The sequence below is a fragment of the Mustela putorius genome, unplaced genomic scaffold (assembly GCF_011764305.1).
Source record: "Mustela putorius furo isolate JIRA1106 unplaced genomic scaffold, ASM1176430v1.1 tig00000145_pilon_pilon_pilon, whole genome shotgun sequence".
Lineage (NCBI taxonomy): Eukaryota > Metazoa > Chordata > Mammalia > Carnivora > Mustelidae > Mustela > Mustela putorius.
This window is the reverse complement of record NW_025421294.1, coordinates 33,682,823-33,702,179: the sequence shown is the minus strand read 5'-3', so window position 1 is coordinate 33,702,179 and position 19,357 is coordinate 33,682,823. Positions and strand designations below refer to the sequence as shown.

The following is a 19,357-nucleotide window of genomic DNA, read 5'->3' as shown; positions in this document are numbered from 1 at the left end:
ACTGAGCCACCCAGGCGCCCATCGGTGTTTCTAAATCGACAGACTTAACATCAGAAATCCAAATTTCCGGCTTTTCAGGAAAATCTGGAGATCCAACCACACTACGCCCATGTGGCCTTACAAAGCCCTTCCTCTTTGGAGCTAGCCTTCCCACAGGCCACTAATTTATAACACCTGCCTGGCCCCTCCAGCTATTTGAATTAATAACCCCTGCAGCAGCTCACAGGGTCGGGGGTGGAATCATTGGTTGGTTGCTCCTTTATTTTATTTCAAGAATCTGCCCTTTTGAATGAGTGAACTTATTCAAGATTAGTGCTGAGACATCTTTCTGGATCACATACTTCTGATTAGCTTATTAAAGTAATACGCTTATCTATGTAGTACAGACATATAATACAGCAAAAGTCCCCTGCCATTCCCTTCCAGAAATGTATATCTATATCTTCCACTAGACCTCTAAGACAGCTGGGATTTTTGCCCGTTATGCCCGGCATCTAAAACCACACTTGGCACAAAGGAAGTGATTAATAAATAATTAGTAAAAATGTGAATATTTGTTCTAGAACCTGGAATTGGGCCATGAAGAATGAGTAGGAAAGGCATTCTCCGCAGAGGGAACAGGAGATGCAAAAGCCCAGAGGGATGCCAGAGAGCATAGGGATGAAAGCAGGTCAGAGTGGCTGAGGAGAGGTGGGTGAGAGTATAGCTGAGGCCAGAACTTGAAGGGCCTTCTATTTCCAGCTAAGGAACATGGCCTTTTTCCAGAAAGCAATGGGATGGTTTTAAGCATGGGTGTGGCCAACATGGGTTTCTCTGGCTATGGTGAGGAGAAGAAACTAGAGGGGAGTTACCTTCCCCAGGTGGGGAAACAGACTAGAAGGTCATTGTGACCAGATGAGAGATAGCAAGCCTGATCCAGGGAAGTCTACAGAAGGAAGGGGGATTGGATCTCCCACACAAAGACTAGAAATCAGTAATTGATCCCCTGTGGGAGCCAGGGAGAGAAAGAGAAGTTGAAAACAGAGTTCTGAGAGCTGCAGGGAAGAAAACTTGATAAGAACTAAGAGATGGGAAGTCCTAGGGTTGGCTGGGGTCCCTGGGGTAAAGATGTGGTCAGAGCTGAAATTGGCATCTGTAGTGGAGAAGTGAGAAGAGGAGAGGATGACCTTGGCAGGGGCCAGAGCCTGTAATGGGGCCTTTTTGGGAAGAAAGATGAACTGTTGGCATCTGGCCTAGTAGCAGCCCAGGTGCAACTCCCAGCACCCAAGCACACATATTCACAACTTAGCAGTATCTAACTTGATCTGCGACCTTGGGCAAATCACTGCTCTCTGAGTCTCAGCTTCCCAATCCGTAAAATGGAAATAATGAGCACCACTCACAAAAAGTGTATAAGGATCAAATGAAGTCATATGGGGAAAAGACCCTGTAAATGGTAAAGCCCTCCATGAAACCGAGGCCCAGAATCAGGACACAGCAGATAGATGGGCAGTTCCCACTGACTTCCCGCACCACATAAATCACCCCCAAGCACATTGCCATTGTCATGCACGTTATTAAGACAATGCTCCAGGCCTAGAAGCAGCCCCCAATACACATACCAAGTCTGACTGAATCCCTCTATCTGGGGAGCCTGGAGCAAGGTGTCTGGGAAGGGATAAGTCAGGCCAGGTGAAGAGGGGAACACTAGCTGCTATCACAAACAGACTCAAATGTTTATAACAGCTCAAAGATTATTCCTCACTCATGTAATAGTGCAAAACTAGTGTTCCTGGTTGATGGGTGGGTTCCCTTTGTGCCCTAATACAAAGACGCTGTCTCCTTCCTCCTATGGCCCCACAATCCCTTAATCTCCTTCATCCAGCCAGCTAAAGATGAACGAGACCAGGTGGAGGGCACATATTACATAAAAATCTTGGTCCAGAAATAGCACCCATTGTTTCATTCACATTTACTTGGTGGGACTAGTCACAAGGCCACACCTGACTGCAAGTGAGCCTGGGAAATTAAAGTTTAACCATGTACCCAGAGGAAGAGGACATGAACTTGTAGTGAAGAGTCAGCCAGTTATACCACCGAAAGGTTCAAGTCACAGCCCTAGATGGGAACAGTAGGATAGAGGGTAAAAAACCGAAGAGGGGCCCAGACCAGAGTGGTGGGTGACTTGAGGGTGCTAAGCCCATATACAAGGTAAAATGCAAGCTCTTTTGGTGGGTGCATGTCTGTATAAACAGAGACCAACTAAGGACTCTAGCTAAGGGCCCAGAGTTCAGCTCGCCTTGGGCCGGGGCTGGGAGGGCAGGGTGTCACTCTTCAGCTGATGGTGCTACACCAAGGTGGGATTTTTGTATGAGTGAGAATGAACACATAGGCGTCACACATGGAGGCCACTGATGCATGTGTCACCGGGAGGGCTGAGGACTTGCATGTCTATGGGCAGTTGTACCTGTCACATGCCCCTGTCCAGGGGACTAGATACACAAATACAGGGGTTTCTTTTTTTTTTAATACAGGGGTTTTTTATGAAGGGCGAGCCTCTGTGTTTATGACACGCATGCCTGAATGGTCTGTGTGTACATCACCATGCACGCAAGGTGTCCATCTGTCTGTACACTTGGGCACATATCTGGGTGGTGCCTGGGGGTAGTCACTCCGCATGAGCACAAGTGCCTGGGGGGACACTGGGTGTGCCCATGCACAGCACACACACAGCAGGTGGGAGCTAAGCGTGTGTTGAGTAAGGTACATGTGTACATACTCAGTGCGCATGTTCACATGGTGACGTGAGCCCCCGCCAGGGTGCAAAAGGTGACTAAGTGTGTGAGCACACACTTCTGTGTGCCCAGACATGAACTTGGAGCTCCCTGGACTGGGCCAGACCAGGCCGAGCTCCTTCCTGGGTGCACAAAGGTCTCTGCGATGTGCTGGTAATAGTGTGGGGCACTGCCAAGGGTGCACTGGTGGCATGTGTGTGTGCCTGTGAACGTGTGTGTGCGTGCGTACGTGTGTGTGTGTGTGTGTGTAGGAAGAGGCATTCGCTCTCTTAGACCTTGCTTCTTTCTGTGGTTCGGTTTCTATAGAGACACTTCCTGTGGCAGAGAAAAGAGGTAGTGAGCTGGTGTTTCAGGATGTGAGGGCCCGCAGGAGCGGAGCCGGGCTTTCTCTGTTGCCTGCCTGCCACTGTGCAAGCTCTGGCCGGGGCTGCCCACAGTCCCCATGGTGGGCTCTCCTCACAGCAGGGACCCGTGAATAGCGGCGGCATGCCAGGGAAGCCCAAGCACCTGGGTGTCCCCAACGGGCGCATGGTGAGTGTGGGCTCCAGGCCAGGGGGAAGGGGTGGGCACACCCAGGGTGGAGCCCAGGAGGCACGCCAGGCAGGACTGGGCAAGAGCCTGCATGCTGCTCACGGGCGGGAGAAGTTGGGTAAAAACAGGAGCAGGCAATGGGACCTGGGACTCTCATCCTAGGACCTTCTAGAGGGCCCTGCTGGGGATCTGGGGCAATCTTGGAGAGGAAAGCAGAGTACAGTGGGTATAGGCTTCTGGTCCCCACTGCTTCCTCTCCGGCCACTTTGGCCCCATCCGGGGCAGGGAGACCTGGCATGCCCTTTGACCCCTGCCTACCCCCATAAGGGCCCAGACCCCTACATCTGACTTAGCCTCATGTCCTGTCCCCTCACCCCATGTCCTAATGTCCAAGGTCAGGTAAGGGGAACCCTCAGTGGGTCACTGCCCTTCAGCTGGACCTGCTCCAGAGGCTTCCTGCCAGAACAAGTAGTCTTCGGGCAGCCTGGGATGGCTCAGCCAGGCCGGGCCAGCTTGGTGCAGCTTGTCTTTTCTATCCTGGGCTACCAGGAAGGGTGGGAGTAGCTGGGTGCTCGGATGCCCTGGCTACTGCTGCTGCCCCACCGCCTAAACCCTCTCCCTGGCTGCTTCACCTGTAAATCATAGCTGTGCTCAGACAGTCCAGCTTCTTTATACATTCAGCCGATGGGGCAGACTGTGCTGGGCCTTTCTTCTCTCCCTAGGATACCAGCCCACTTGGCAGAGCCCAGCCCCTCCTTGCAACCCCAGGAAGGCCAGCCAGTGTCTTAACCTCCAACCTAGCCCCAGCTTAGGACTATGGAACAAAAGCAATGGGTCTAGAAAGAACTGGGTTCCAGTCTTGGCTCCCTTGTCCCTTACTAGGGGTCCTCTTTGACCCTCAGTTTCTTCACTTGTAAAACAAGGAAATTGGAGCAGTTCTCAAAGGCTTGTTGAGATGATTAAGTGGAATGATGAATATGAGGCCCTTGACCCACTGCGGGGGCTCCATAAATGTCAGCCCAATGCTTTCTTTCGTGCTCAGCCCCTCTTCAAGGATCCCCTCCTTCATTCAGAAACTGAGGTTGTACTCACACTCCTACCTCCTAATTACCGAGACCCTACTCCACCTCTCCTTCTTCCACTGTCTATTGCCCAGCCCCAGGCTAGTTGGGTGGGAAAGAAGCAAACCCCACCAAGCTGGCCCAGTCCCCCACCTCACTGTCTTTACTATCAACCTAACTTTGAAAGTTCAAGAACCTAAGGTCCTTGCACTCCAGCCCCAGAAGCACGATACTCAGGTGTGCTGGCCAAGGAAGATCATGTCCACTCTCACGCTCACCCCAGAGGGCAGCTGGGTTGGTGCTTCTGAGCAGTGCCCAGAACTGGGAGGCGACTGAGGGTACCTGGAGACAGACCCAGCCTCTGTCCCTCCCATGTCAGCCCATGCTTTCTCTTTACCCCAAAGTCATTCAGAGAAGGGAGGGCGCCCATGTTCTGCTCCCAGCCTTGGCAAGCTCACAGATGCCCTGGTTCCCAGAAGCAAACTTCACACACAGGTTATCTTAGCTCTTCCTGGGTCTGTTCTGAACTCTCCATGTCACCTCTTGAAACCCTGAGGGTCACAGCTCAGCTGCTTGTGGGTCATCGGTCAGCTTTCTGAAACCATGCTCAGCTGAGTGGTGAGGGGTGGACAGGCAGGGGTGCACACAGGGGCAGCACACAGAGGCACCCCTGGAGCCGGTGGCGGGCTCCTTCTATGGGTTACCCCCAGAGGGAGGCTCAGAGGAGCAAGTGACATGCTGAAGGCGGCCAGCAAGTAGAAGGGCCTGTATCTGAGCTCAGCCTCTCTGACTTAATGCCATTGCTCCCCCACCTCCCAGAACTGCCTGGCTCCGTCCTCCCCCACCTCCCCCTGCCACCACCCCCACCCACGGCTGCCATCATTCCCTGCTGAGGCAGCTTCATTTGTCAGCCTCGTCTTTCTGCCACTCAGCTTGTCAGGCAGTTGCAATGAAACCTGTCACTTAGAGAGGCTCCCAGCCCCCTCTCAGGGACATCTCCACCCAAACCCTGCTGCCACTTCATTTGTTCATGCGGTCATTCAGTCAATGGCTCCTCTGTGGGTCTGCTCTGTCCTGGCCCTGTCCCAGGCACTGGAGACCCAAACCCATTGCCCTGGCCCCTCTCCTCAAGCAGCTTCCAGTCTGGCAAGGCACAAAAGGCACGGGGACAAATATCAGAATACTATTCAGATTTGGGTAAGAGCCACGAGCCCGGGGTAGAGAAAGCTTGAGGGGGACCTGGGGAGGGAGACCTGACTTGTCGGAACATTTTGTGCATTTTGTGGGATGAAGTTCTTGAAAGGCTACACCATATGGAAGAGAGGATGGCATGGGAAGGGTCTGGATGTGGGGAGACACAGGGTGTGTGTGGAGGGACGTGGCCTGAGGGGAATCTGAGCCTCAAGCCTGGAGAGAGGTGGTTATCATATCCTGCCACTCTCAGGAGCCCCCCTTAGTCTTCCCACCTGGAGAGACCCACAAGGCAGAGCCTCCCGGAACTCTGCCTGCTTTCTTGGCATCCAGCTGGGGGCTAGGGGTCAGCTCCTCAGGGTTGGCTCAGGCTGAAGGGGTTCTCTGAGCATATACCCAGAGAGGATCTGGGGACCTCAGTTTCCCCAAACTAGGGTGAAATGAGATAATGGTACAGAATGTCCAGCACAGAAGATGCTAAGTCAATTGGCCCTCCCTTTGAGACCTGACCTCTCCAGAGGGCAGAGTTCAAGAGGACCCTGCTGGCTCTTTAGCTCTCATTGACTTAGCTCACCTGTGTCCGAAGAGCTGAGGCTCTGGGCCTCCCAGCTCCCCTTGTACATCTCCTGTCAGCCCAGGGAGGCAGCTTAGTGGAGGGAAAGACCTCAGGCTCCAGCTGAGCGCACCTGGCTTTTAACTTCAGCTCAGCCACTTCTCTACTGTGTGACTTCTTTGGGTCTAAGTTTTCTCATCCGTAAAATGGGGCTAAGAACACCTGCCACACAGGATAAAGATCTGAGGAGAGAGCAAGAACAAGGGTGTGTGCTGTCAGAGAGAACCTGTCACTCACCCGGAGCTCAGCAGTGCTGGGCCACCCCACTCTAGCCTTGATATCCTTGGACACCAGTGGCCCTTCCAGGGCCTAAGAAAAAAGTATGGCACACTGAGGCCTGACCATGGTCAGGGGAGTCACCTTCCACCACACCCTTCCTCATCCTTTCTTCCCCTTTTCTCCCATTCACTCACCACTTCTCCTCAAGCAAGCCCGGGTGGCGCAAGGCCGGTCCTGCTCAGCACAACTTCCCCAGGCCTGGGAGACTAGGCAGGCGGGAGCCCTGGGCAGAGGCATCAGCATGAGGTCAGCTGTGACGGCATGCGGTCAGCAGAGCCCCTGACGGCTGCATGCTTGCTGCATGTCCACTCACTCTTCCTCGCAGTCGCAAGAAATTGGGGATGCTGAGCCCTGTTCTACCCAGGGGGGAAACTGAGGCCCAGGGGAGGAAGTTACTTGCCCTCGAATGGTGGAACTGAAATTGGACTCCATCCTCACTCCCTCCCACCTCCGGATCTCTGTCCCTACCCCACCTCAGCCCCAACTCTGTGGATCAACTATCAGGGGGGCCAGAGGGACAGGCAGAGGTGAATTGCAGGCCACAGAGATAGGGCATTCAGAGGAGACGAATCCCTGGGAAGAAGGGTGCCACGACCTCATGTGAGAGCAGAGGAGGACTGCTGGGACCCTGATGGCTGCTCATTAGCACCAGATTCAGGAGAGTGCTTCATGGGAGGGAGTGCAGGTTGGGTCCCTGTACAAACCAGGGTTACCCTCTGGGAGCTACCAAACTAGAAGGACAGAGAGGCCTAGACACGGGTGGGCATAAGTGTGGTGGGCAGGAGGGTTCAGGGCCACTGGTCTTTGGAGGGGACTGATGTCAATGAGTAGAGATTGGAGAGCAGTAAGTTCAGTGAGGGGAGTGGGAGCAGATATTCCACAAGAAAAATCAGCAAAAGCAGGAAACAGGAGTGTGAAGGGGTGTGGGGAACCTAGAAAATTTGATAAAATGTAGGGTGGAGTAAGGGGGAGGGAAATGGGGGAGGCTGATGGGGTTCATTAGTCAGGCCCAGGCTGAGCTTCAGCTGTGACCCAGCAACAGCTCCACCTCCCCAGGGCAGGGAGCTTGGCCATTCCCACAACCTGGGAGCCAGCCTAAAGACACGGACAGTCAAGTCAACATAATGTCAAGAATGAAAGAAAACAGGAGTGTGGGCTGGCTTGGGCCGCAAGCTCCTGTGCCCTGCCAGTGGCTCCAGTCCTGCCCCAGCAGCCATGGGGACTCTGAGCTAAGGAGAGGCTGAGGGCAGGGATACAGGGCAGGTGGGAGAGAGGCCAGTATGGGGTGGGGGGCAGAGGACCAGGTGGCCACCACGGAGGGGGAGGCAGGATGGTTCCCGGAGCCTGGGGCAGAGGATGGTGTCAGCAGCCCTAAGGTTAGCAAAGATGCAGAGCAGGCAAGATAGGCAGGTGTGGCAGGAGCAGAGCTGCCAGGAACAGAAGGAGCAGGCTGGAAGGGACCTTGAGCTTCAATTCTCGTGCACCCCAGGAGTTGGGACTTTCTCTGGCAGCCAGCCACTGGAGCTGACTCGGAAGAAGGAAAGAAGCCATCAGATGGGGGGTGCAGAGGCAGGGGGGCAAGGGTTCCAGTGGTGGGAGTGGGGCACCTGCGGGTGGGCTCCACGCCCAGCCACATTCTGTGCAAACTTTCTTTCCTCTTCAGCAAACTCTTACCTCCACACTCCCAGTGGGAGATGAGGCTCAAGGAAGAGCCAGAGGGTGTGAAATGGAAAAGGGCAGAGCTGGGATATGTCTCTGGGTCTGGCAGTCCCCAACACCTGTGTTCTTTCCTCTACAACAGAGCTAGCAAACTCGAAAGTGGAGCAGGGTCAGACCCCAATACTAATGCAGCAACAGCAATGAGAGTGACCTTCATGCCGGATCATGCAGATCATGTTCTGGGTTCCTTATCTATATATTTAACTTATTTAATCACAGCAGCCCTTTGAAGTCAGGGGAAGCATTTGCCCTATTTCTATAGAGAAAGAAATTGAGGCACAGAGAGGTATAGTGCCTTGTCCAAGATCACACAGCACAAATGGGGACTCAAGCAGTCTGGGACAGCACCTGTTTCCATAAGTAACATAAATGGCATCAAATTGGCCCCAGAGACCTCTGAAGAGAACGTGCGCCCCTTCCAGGGAAGCTAGTTGCTGCTCAGGGCCAGCCAAGGTTGTCATGCTGGGAAGAAGCTCCAGCTAGCTGAGGCATCACAGGAGTTTACGTGAAACTCCTGGTTTTTAAATGTGGGAAACACCTTTAAACTTACAATGAAAAAAAAAAAAAAGTCTTGGTCCTCTTGGGTGGCTCAATCAGGTAAGTCCACTTAAACAAAAATGAGGCCCAAGATATTAATAATGTCCTACATATTTCCAGGCCAGCTCTGGCCCACAGATGTGGGACCTGAGGTTCCTAGGGGAGTGTGGGGAGCAAGGAGGGAGATTCTAGCTAGGAGGGCTGGGAGACATGTTTGCAGACCTCTTTCCAGCGAGGATGTAACAAAGGGACAGATGGGAGCAACCACCGTGACAGCCTTAGTGAGAATATAGGATTCGAGAGAGGGGAAGGAATTGGGGATGACTGAACCCAGGTAGTGGGAAGAAAGACAGGAAGGATGTAGGGAAACTGTTCCATGTCCTGCTTTGGTGGTGGCAGCAGTGGCTCCCTTTGGGACCGGCTGAGTTGGAAGGGCCTGTGGGACATCTGGGCAGAGATGGTAGCAGGAAGTTGGCTATGTGGATTTGGAATTGGAGAGATGTGGGAGGAGGAAAGGGCCCAGGACAGAGTCAGGGAGGGGTAGAGGCCACCTTGCGTGGGTAGGAGATGAAGAGGAAGCTGGAGGAGCTGCTAGGAAGGTAGGAAGACCAAGGGAAACCACTGCAAGAGTCATTTTGAAAAGAGGGTTTTTTTTTTTTTTTCTATTTCACTAATGGTTGGGATTCCCACAGAAGTCGGAGCTGTGCGTGGGGGAGGGGGAGGATGGAGTTGGTCTCTACAGCAATGCTATTCACAGTGGTCTACGGACTAGCGCATCAGCATTGCCTGAGAGCCTGTTAGAGACGGAGAGTCTCTGGACCCATCTGGACCTATTGAGTCTGAATCTCTGGACCTGGGCTCCTACAACTCATTTCAATGCACACGAGAGTCTGAGAATGACTGTTCTCAACTATAAAATAGCATCCTGGCACCAGCCTAAGGTTGGGGGGGGCAGGGCAGGGTCTCTCAGTCTCTCCCTCTCCAAGAGGACATAGTTGCAACAAAGAGATCACTGGCTATAGAGACACCAGCAAACACTGATACAGCACTTACCACATGCTGGCCACTGTTTCAGCTGCTGGAAATGTCTTAAACTGATCTGATCCTCACAATAGTCCGAGGAAGTAAGTTACTATTATTATCATCATCCCCTATTTGCAGAGGAAGACGAACAAATAACGAGTCACACAGCTAGTAAATGGCAGAGACAAGATTCAGAGTCTCTGCTGATAGCACCATGCTGCACACCTGGGCTTAGCCAGCAGGTGCTTTGGGAGGAGGGAACCAGGGGCAAATGGAAAGTAAGCTGGAATACTTCCCAGCCCACAGTGGTCCACACATGATGGAAGGGGAGCCAGGAAGAGCCTGAGCAAAATGCAGAGTAAGCAGTGACCAGGCTGGGAATGCCCAGCATGGTCCTCCAGGGAAAGGAGAACACAGCTCTAGTCCTGAGGCCTGAACCCAAAACTGTCCCTTGAGAGTCCACCCTGAGCTGTGCTCTGACTGCCTACCTTGGGTCTCTTGTAGGTTCTGGCTGTCTCAGATGGAGGTAAGTGACAGAGGGTATAGAGGAGGTTTGCCTGGGGTGGGGGAGGGTATGTGGAAACAGGGTGGGGACACCCCTGCCACTTGCTATCTTTCCAGGGAAAATATCTGCAGATGGGGTTGGGTCAGGGGCTGGGAAAGGCCACAGGGTTCACCACCACTTGTCCATCCACCTACAGAGCTGAGCAGCACGGCGGGGCCTCAGGGCCAGGGCGAGGGCCGAGGAAGCTCCCTCAGTATCCACAGCCTCCCTAGTGGCCCCAGCAGCCCCTTCCCCACCGAGGAGCAGCCTGTGGCCAGCTGGGGCCTGTCCTTCGAGCGGCTGCTGCAGGACCCGCTGGGGCTGGCTTATTTCACTGTAAGCCTTGGGGTAGGATTGGGAGGGCAGATGGCAGTGGTCACTATAGTGTGTGTGTGGGGGAGGGGGTTGGGCATGGGAGAGGACATGGATGGAGCTTCAGACTGGCCAGAGTGGGATTCCTCTGTCAGCTGCGTCCTTGAGCCTTTCTTTGGCACCTTCTTCCTGTTCTCTCAGCAGGGAACTTTCCTTGTCTCTGCCTCTCATTTTCTTTCTGTGCTTTCCAGTCTGGCCTCATCTGTCTGTCTGGCCCTATCTTCCTGACTTGGTCTCTTGGCCCTACCTCTATCCCAGGCTCTCTGACTGCACCCCCTGGCCGGGTCTCTTTGTCCCTAACTTCCTTCTCCTTCTCTGGGCTAGGAGTTCCTGAAAAAGGAGTTCAGCGCTGAGAATGTAACTTTCTGGAAGGCCTGCGAGCGCTTCCAGCAGATCCCAGCCAGCGACACCCAGCAGGTGGGGGAAAGGGGGGCTGGGACAGAGTGGTGGAACCAGGGCCTGGGCCATGTGCCTGAACTTCTCTGTCCCTCCTGCAACAGCTTGCTCAGGAAGCCCGCCATATCTACCAGGAATTCCTGTCCAGCCAGGCGCTGAGCCCAGTGAACATAGACCGGCAGGCCTGGCTAGGCGAGGAGGTGCTGGCAGAACCGCGACCGGACATGTTCCGCGCACAGCAGCTCCAGGTGAGCTGTTCCAAGGGTCTCTTGGGATTAGGGGGCGTGGCCTTGGAAGAAAGTGCAAGAGGCGGAGCCAGATCCAGGGGCGGGGGCCGATTGTAGCGGGTGGGATGTGGGTGGAGTGGGGTACGAAAAAGGGCAAATTTAGATGCCAGAGCCAAAGTAAAATGCAGTGTCAGGTCGTGGGTCAGAGGGCGGTACCAGAGGCTGCAGCGAACAGGGGCTAGAGGCGGAGCCTAGCTGAGGTAGAGGCGGAGCCAAGGGGGGCGGGGCTGGACCAAGGAGTTGGGTGGGAGGGGCTAGGGTCTTGCCAGCCAGGTCCGGGAGCAGCCCTCTCCCGCTCACCGCCCCGGAGCGGGTCCCGCAGATCTTCAACCTGATGAAGTTCGACAGCTACGCGCGCTTCGTCAAGTCTCCGCTATACCGCGAGTGTCTCCTGGCGGAGGCCGAGGGACGCCCCCTGCGGGAACCTGGCTCCTCCAGCCCGAGCAGCCCTGACTCCACGAGGAAGGTGCGGACGGGAGGCTGTGGGCAGCAGGGGGCCGGGTGCCGCTCTGTAGAGGTGTGCCCCTGGTCTGCACGCGGGCTGGAACCCAGCCCGGTGCCAGCGCCTTTCCTGTACCCGCAGAAGCCGAAGCTGAAGCCCGGGAAGTCGCTCCCGCTGGGCGTGGAGGAGTTGGGGCACCTGCCGGCTACTGAGGGCTCTGGGGGTCGCCCCCTCCGCAAGTCTTTCCGCAGGGGTGAGGGTTGGAGGCCCCAGAGAAAAGTCGGGGTGGGAGTTTGGGCAAGCTTTGAGAACCCCCACTTCCTCCTACTTGTCTTCTAGTCTGTAAATCTGTGAAAACCGAAAGAGAGGTCCCGGTGACCACCACGTTTCCCCGCTGATTTGGTTTCTAGATTAGAGCAGAAGTTTGGGAAACCCCCTCAGTAGCAACACTTCCATGGTCCCAAGACGCCTTAGACCCCGCAGGAGAGCTCCAGCGGGGTCCCCCTGGTTGTGGAGAAGGGGGTGTAAGGAGCAGGGGCTGTTTTGTTCACTGCTCCCTCTCCCCTAGAACTGGCAGGCGGAGCCCCAAACTCAGCCTTACGCAGAGAGTCCCAGGGCTCCCTCAACTCCTCCGCCAGTCTGGACCTTGGTTTCCTTGCCTTTGTCAACAGCAAATCTGAGGTGAGCGGACTTCTGGGGGAGATGAGGCCTGGGCTAAAACCGCTACTCATGCACCTTTGGGGGGCCGCCATCACTCATAGTCACAGTCCTCGTCCCCAATTCCATCTCCTGTTGCCAACCCCTCATACTCCTTACTTTCTTCCTGTTCTCACCGCCTTGGACCCCTGCGTGCCATGGGTGTACATTCTCCTCGTGTGTGTGCACGTGTGGGTGCCCAGGTGTCCCCAGCAGGTGTATGTGGGTCAGCGGGAGGACCTGTCTCTAGGCGCCACTACATCTGGGTGAGCATATCTATGTTGTTGTAGGAGGAGTGCCTTTGCCTGCCTAGAAGTATGCCCTTAGGCGTGTGCAGGTGTGTGTGTGCCCCAGTGACCTTACCTGTCTGTGTACCTCCCTGCATGTCCCTGAATGTGTATACATGACCTTCCCTCTGCTCCTGCCCGGAAGCAGAGCCACCGGAAGAGCCTTGGGAGCACAGAAGGTGAGAGTGAGAGTCGGCCAGGGAAGTACTGCTGCGTGTACCTGCCTGATGGCACAGCATCCTTGGCCCTGGCACGACCTGGCCTCACCATCCGTGCCATGCTGGCGGGCATCTGTGAGAAACGAGGCCTCTCTCTACCTGACATCAAGGTCTATCTAGTCGGCAATGAGCAGGTGTGAATCTGGTCTGGTCCCCAGCTCTCACTCTCTTCCTGATCCTGACCCCAACCCCATTCCTATCTCTATTCAGCTAGGCCCTCCACCCCAGTTCTGTTCCTATCCTCACCCCCTTCCTAATACCAATCCCCAAAACAACCATGCCCCTCCCCCTATGTCCAACTTCAAAGCAGCCTAGCACCAACTCCTCAAACTCAGGCCTCCACCCCCATCCTATGAGAGTCCCATCCTTACTCCCCTTCCAGCTTCCAGCTTCACCCATCATCTTCACCGGGGGGAGAAGCATGGCCAGAACTGTGTTTCCCCCCATGACTCCCAGAGTTCCTACTGGCCATCCTTGAAATGGCCATCAGGGACACCCAAACGCACTGAGCCCATGAAAAACTTTTCTTGAGCTGCAAATGAGCATTAAGTTTTAAAGAGGAGTCTAAGGAAAAACTCACTTTGGACTAAACCATCCCAAAAGGGGGATCTAAAGAAAGAATGCTGCCTTCCAGGGAAACCCTGCAGGATTTCCTTCACTCAGGCAGGACCTAAGGCACTACCAGGTGGGTAGGCAGAGGGACCCGGGCCTGAGTTCTGACCTCCAGGTCCACAGGATGGAGGTGAGCCTGACAGGATGTGATCAGGGAAGAGAAGCTGAAGCTTCAGAGAATTTCTGGGGAAAGGCAGGCTTTTCTGGGTGCTGCCAGGAAGCCTTCATGGAAGAGGCAGCTGTTGATGAGGAGAGAATAAGGATGGGGAGGAGTCTGCCTGGTAGAGCTGTCAGGAGAGGATATTCTAGGCAGATGGAGCAGCGTAAGAGAAGTCCTGGATGTGGGTAAGAAGTGCAGGGCAAGTTCCAGGGCCGAGAGAGTGGGACTGGGAGGGCAGTCGTGGGAGGAGCTCTGCCCACTCAGGCCACCCGTGCAGCCTCTGAAGCCCAGATGGGTATTCACGACTGCCAAATATAACTCCCCACCCACACTCCACCTGTCCCTGCAGCATAGCAGGGACCTATCCCTGGAAGAGGCTCCCTCCCTGCCCCGGGCTAGTGCAGACAGTGGGGACTAGAGGGGCAGTAGTCACTACACCTACTGTTTATATACCTACTGTGTGCCCGGCACTGTGCAGACACTATGTCCTTCTGGCCTCACCACAGTCATGGGGGCAGAGAGCTTGTTGCAGTGAGGAGACAGGAAGTGTCTTTGGTAGGTGGGGATGGAGAGAAGTAGACAAGTGTCAAAAAGGGGACAAGGCCTGGGTAGCTGATCAAAGGTGGGTGGTGAGGAAGGAAATGCATCCAGCTGGTCTAGCTGGGTTTCACATGCCTGAGAGACAAGGGGGCAGCTATCCAGGAGGCAGGGCCTGGCCTGGCCTGGCCTGGGAAGAGGCGGCCCCATGATCCAGGACCTAGGCCTGCTCCTTATCTAAGCAGCCTCATTGCCATTCTGTGCTTACCCCACTCCCATGATTCCTGTAACTCCACTTGGTTTCCGAAGCTGTCCAACCTTCTTGTCCCCTTCTCCCTGGCCTTGGCTGTATTAGGCTCCCAATCTGGCCAGGTGGCTTACTCCATCTACATCACTACACCTCACCAGCCCATTGGCCCTTGCCTCTGACCCTCAGGGGACCCCAGTGGGTGCCATCAGAGAAGTGAGGTGGTTCCCTCAGACCCTGGGGATGGTTGGGGCTGAGGAGTGAGGACTCTGAGACCTCCCTCTGGCATCTGCAGAAGGCCCTGGTCCTGGACCAGGACTGCTCGGTGCTGGCGGACCAGGAAGTGCGGCTGGAGAACAGGATCACCTTCGAGTGAGTGCCCCTCCTCCCAGGCCTGGGGCCTGGTCCCAACCCTTGTTTGGGTCCCAGTTCAGGTTCTCCCTCTCCTGTCCCAGCCTCTGGCTAACTGTGTCACCGGAACTAAGGGCCCACCCCCAACTTACCCCAACCCCCAGTTCAGGCTCCGCCCCCTCTTAGACCGGTTCCTGGTGGGTTGGGGGAGAGGCGGGGCCCGCTCTCCGCCCTGCAGCCCTGCCCCAGCGCGAGGGTCCCGTGCAGGGTCGAGTTGGTGGCTCTGGAGCGCGTGGTGCGGATCTCCGCCAAGCCCACCAAGCGGCTGCAGGAGGCGCTGCAGCCCATTCTGGCGAAGCACGGTCTGAGCCCGCAACAGGTGGTGCTGTGCCTGGTAAGCCGGGGGGGGGGGGGGGGGGGGGGGGGGGGGGGGGGGGGGGGGGGGGGGGGGTGGGGGGGGGGACGGACAGCCGGGCCGGGCGGGTCAGGGGCGGCCGGGAGCGGGCTGCCTGGCTCGCAGGCTGCTGACCTGTCCCCACAGCCAGGCGAGAAGCAGCCGCTGGATCTGGGGAAGCTAGTGAGCTCGGTGGCGGCCCAGAGACTGGTTTTGGACACTCACCCAGGTAGAGAAGCAAGGCTCTGGGGCTTGGTCCCTGGAGATGGCTTGGGCCCAGAAGGAAAGGGGGCCAGGTGGGAGGCAAACACTAACAGTGGTGCTCTCTGTCATAGGTGTGAAGATTTCCGGAGCTGGAGATGTAGCCCAGTACTGCAGTCAGGTGAGAGAGGGAAAGGGGTCCCCGCTCTACCCACAGTGCCTCCCCTCCCAGTTGTGGCTCTGACTCCACATTCTTACAGGGTGGCCAGCCTAGAGCCCAGAACAAGGCCACCCATCCCCCTCCACTGTCCCTCAACTCGCTGGCCGAGGCGCCCAGTAGTATCCCTGGGAAGCGGCAGACCTGTGACATTGAAGGTACTTTGGGGATGGTGGGAGCTAGGGACTAGCAGCACTGGGACCATCGAAGGTGGGTGGTATCCAAGAGGCTTAAACTGAGGCATGGGAACTGCATGTCTGGAAGAGTGTCCACTGGGGCTAGGGGAACAGAGCGGCTGAGGATGGGAGGGCGTTGGGGAGGCTGTGGTCATAGGAAGGGCAGCGGGATGATGGTGGGCTAGCATAGGCAGGTCTGCACCAATGGGCCTCTTGACTCTATGTGCCGCCGCCCCCCAACCCCCACCTGCCCAGGCTTGGTGGAGCTGCTGAATCGAGTGCAGAGCAGTGGGGCCCATGACCAGAGGGGCCTTCTGCGCAAAGAGGACCTGGTGCTTCCAGAATTTCTGCAGCTGCCAACCCAAGGGCCCCATTCCCAGGAGGCCCCACCACAGACTGTATCAGAGGTCCAGCCCAAGGGGGACCCCTCGGACTCCACGGCCCACGCGGCCCTCTGACAGCCGCCCAGCAGTCCAGGCCAGCTGCACGGCACCTGGCGGGCCAAGCATGCTGTGGGCCCGCTCTGCATGCTCTGTCTGTGCCATGAGTGTCCTTGGCCCCTTCCTGCCACGGGCAGGCCCGCAGGAAGAGCTGGAAGGCAGTGGAGAGCGGGCTCAGAGGAGCCACACCCCACAGCTGCCACCACTTGCTCCCTCATCGGTTCACTCCCCCAACCCTTGCTGCCAGGCCACTGAGGGGAGGTGGGGCTGGCTTCCCCAGTACAGGCAGGCCCAGCACAGAGGGGCAGCGTTGGAGTGCGAGCCTCCCCACCCCGGGCAGAGCCTCAGCAGGGAGCAGGACGAGGGGCTGGCCCCTCGGCAGGGAGCTGGTATGAATAAGTCCTGGGGGTGCGGGTGGGCAGCCCCTCACTACTCACACAGGCGCTGCTGGACATATGGATTTTGAAGTTGGCCTGGGGCAGCTGGGTTTGTCCTGGATGTATGATATTGTTATTATAATAGTAATTATTATTCTCCCATGAAGTGTGTTCCTTGTGTGCCTGTCTACCCTGGGTACCCCCCCCCCCGAAACTGTATTGCCTCCGTCACCAAGGTTAATACCAGGAAGCCCTTGGGGACCTCAGGATGTGCCCCCTGACTTCCTGTTGTCAGAACTTCTCTTCCTGACTGCACAGAGTATTGAGGTGTGACTATGAGAGATAAGACAGAGACAGGAGGGACGGAGGAAAGGGAAGGAGGGGAAGACCCTTCGGGGGAGCCGTGCCTGTGTCCCCTGTCACCATGCTGTTCCTCAGTCTCTGGATCTGAGCAGAGTACAGTATCTGGATGTCGTCCTCTGCTTCTAGTGGGGCTCAAGTGTCTGCAGACATGGCTGTGGGCTCCTTTGGATGCATTAAGGGCCTTTTGGAAATACTGGTTGTTGCACTGGGGGCAGGTTTTGTCTCCTGTCTGCTTGGGCTGGGTGGTCATCCCTGTCTTTAGGCAGCCCACACATTGAGGGGGAGCAGGGAGGATCTCCCAGAAGGAGGGCCCAGTGTATGGGCAGAGAAGCCAGACTCAGGCCCCGTGCTGCTGAGCTAGAGGAAACCAGGGGACATGAGGACCTCGAGGGGACACCTGAGGAGTGAGGGGCCCTCCTGACCCTGAGGTGGTCAAGCTCTCATCCCCATTCCAGTTCTTTGTGCTTGTTGTCCCCTCTGCCAGGAATTGGTGCCCCCCCCATCATGGCACCTCTTCCTTGAAATTCCTGAGATGGATCAGTTGGGTTTTCTGGCCCATCAGGCCTTTCTCCAGAAGTTGAACCCAAGCTTTTCTTGGGGGCTCTCAGCCTTTTGCTCCCTCTACCCATTTTGCTTGCTGGGTTGACCAGAACCCTTAGCTGCTGGGGGTGGAGGTGGGCTCATGACTCAGGCCTGGCTGATCAGAGTTTGGTGCAGGAACAATTCTCTGACCTCAGTTGTGGTCATCTACCATATCCCAGGGCTTTGAGCAGATTATGCAGGGAGAGAACCTGCATGTCAGTGAAGCCAACACAGGAGAGCTGGACTGAGAGATAGAAGGAGATTCCTGACCAAAGCTACCTGAACACCTAAATTCACCCAGGCTTGAAGTCACCCACCCCTAGACATCCTCATTTAGGCAAGGCAATACATTCTTTCTGCGTGCATGTGCCCGTAGCTCTGAGTAGGTTTTCTCAGACCAGCAACTGCAAAAGTCCTACTTCATTGTTCAGCTTGAACACCTCAGTGGAGCCTTCCCCGGTCACAGATGATGTGGTCTAAATACTTGTGTCCACCAGCACCCCCCAAATTCACATGTTGAAATCCTAGTCCCAAGGTGATGGTATTAAGAGGTGGAGACTTTGGGATGTGCTTGGTCATGAGGGTGGAGCCCTCGTGAGTGAGGTTAGTGCCCTTATAAAATAGAATCTCCACCTCTTCTACCCTGTGAGGACGGAGCAAAAAGTTGGCTGTCTACAACCTGGAAAAGGGCTGTCACAGACACCAGATGTGCTGACACCCTGATCTTGGACTTCCAGCATCTAGAACTGTGAGAAATAAATTTTGTTGTTTATACATCTCCCGGTCTCTGATATTTTTGTTACAGCAGTCCAAATGGACAGATACCAGATATGACATTCCCCATAACTTTGTTCTCTACCATGCTGTCCGGTTTCCTTCCGTCACAGTGCTCATCCCACTCTGTAGTGACCTTGTTTACTTTACACTTGTTCGCTGACAACACGATAAACATGCCCTGATGGCAGTGACCTTGTCCATCGTAGTCAGTGCTGTATCCCTTTGGCCTAGTGGGAAATGATTCTGCAGCCTCAGATAGACTCAGTGAAGGACACAGGGACAGCAAGGCAGTGGAGGTCCTGGGCAGGGGACTGCATAGCACCAGGATCATAGTCTGTGGCCAGAAGAAGGTGGAGAGACAAACCCCTGTCCCTTCTCCAATCAGCTGCAGAACCTCCTTATACTTCCTGGGCCCTGGGGGTTCTCCCTTGGGGGCAGAGACACTTTCCACGTGTGAAGATAAAGAGGTGGGGACATCAGCTGAAAGATGGGACCTTCCCAAAGTTGGCAGATCCTGAGGCAAGCGCACCCTTCACCCATCAGTAATAGCAGTGATGCCTACGACTCTAAAGGACCAACAGATGCGACTGCCCCATAACAGAGGAGGTCATGGGTCAGATAAAAGGGCCTCTAGAGATGTGAGCTCCTGCAGGGGGAGGAAAATTCACATCAGCTCAGGCCCCCAAGTTAGGCATGTCCCATCCTTTATCTCATCTTTGTCCTCAAGACAAAATAGCCTGATGGGGATGAAACCAAGGCTACAGGAGGGGAAGTGACGAGTCCAGGATCCTGCAAGGAATTTGTTGCTGGACACAATCAGACAACACATAGGCTGTCTGACTCAGGAACACACAACAGGGAGCAGGGAGGAAACCCTGATGGGAAGCTAGCACCCTCTCGGGTGAGGATACATTGATATGGCTGCTCTGGGGAGCAGCTTGGGAATTTCTGCT

General features: G+C 55.5%; 1 protein-coding gene across 5 annotated transcripts; it reads left to right on the top strand.

Moving 5' to 3' along the window:
- Positions 1–3,085: 3,085 nt before the first annotated feature.
- On the top strand, positions 3,086–16,848 carry RGS14 (regulator of G protein signaling 14). 5 transcript variants are annotated; one of them, XM_013057149.2, is made up of 16 exons: positions 3,086–3,305; positions 10,233–10,254; positions 10,430–10,608; positions 10,969–11,061; positions 11,145–11,288; positions 11,638–11,793; positions 11,911–12,022; positions 12,338–12,450; positions 12,669–12,731; positions 12,901–13,104; positions 14,822–14,898; positions 15,145–15,271; positions 15,419–15,500; positions 15,607–15,653; positions 15,733–15,847; positions 16,121–16,848. In XM_013057149.2, the coding sequence occupies exons 1-16, from the start codon at positions 3,261–3,263 to the stop codon at positions 16,321–16,323; spliced, it is 1,782 nt and encodes a 593-aa protein (XP_012912603.1). In that variant the 5' UTR covers positions 3,086–3,260; the 3' UTR covers positions 16,324–16,848. The 5 variants fall into 5 exon arrangements, with proteins under 5 accessions (XP_012912603.1, XP_012912558.1, XP_012912664.1 ...); XM_013057104.2 differs by having other exon boundaries at positions 12,898–13,104; XM_013057210.2 differs by lacking the exon at positions 12,669–12,731 and having other exon boundaries at positions 3,087–3,305; positions 12,898–13,104.
- Positions 16,849–19,357: the final 2,509 nt, after the last annotated feature.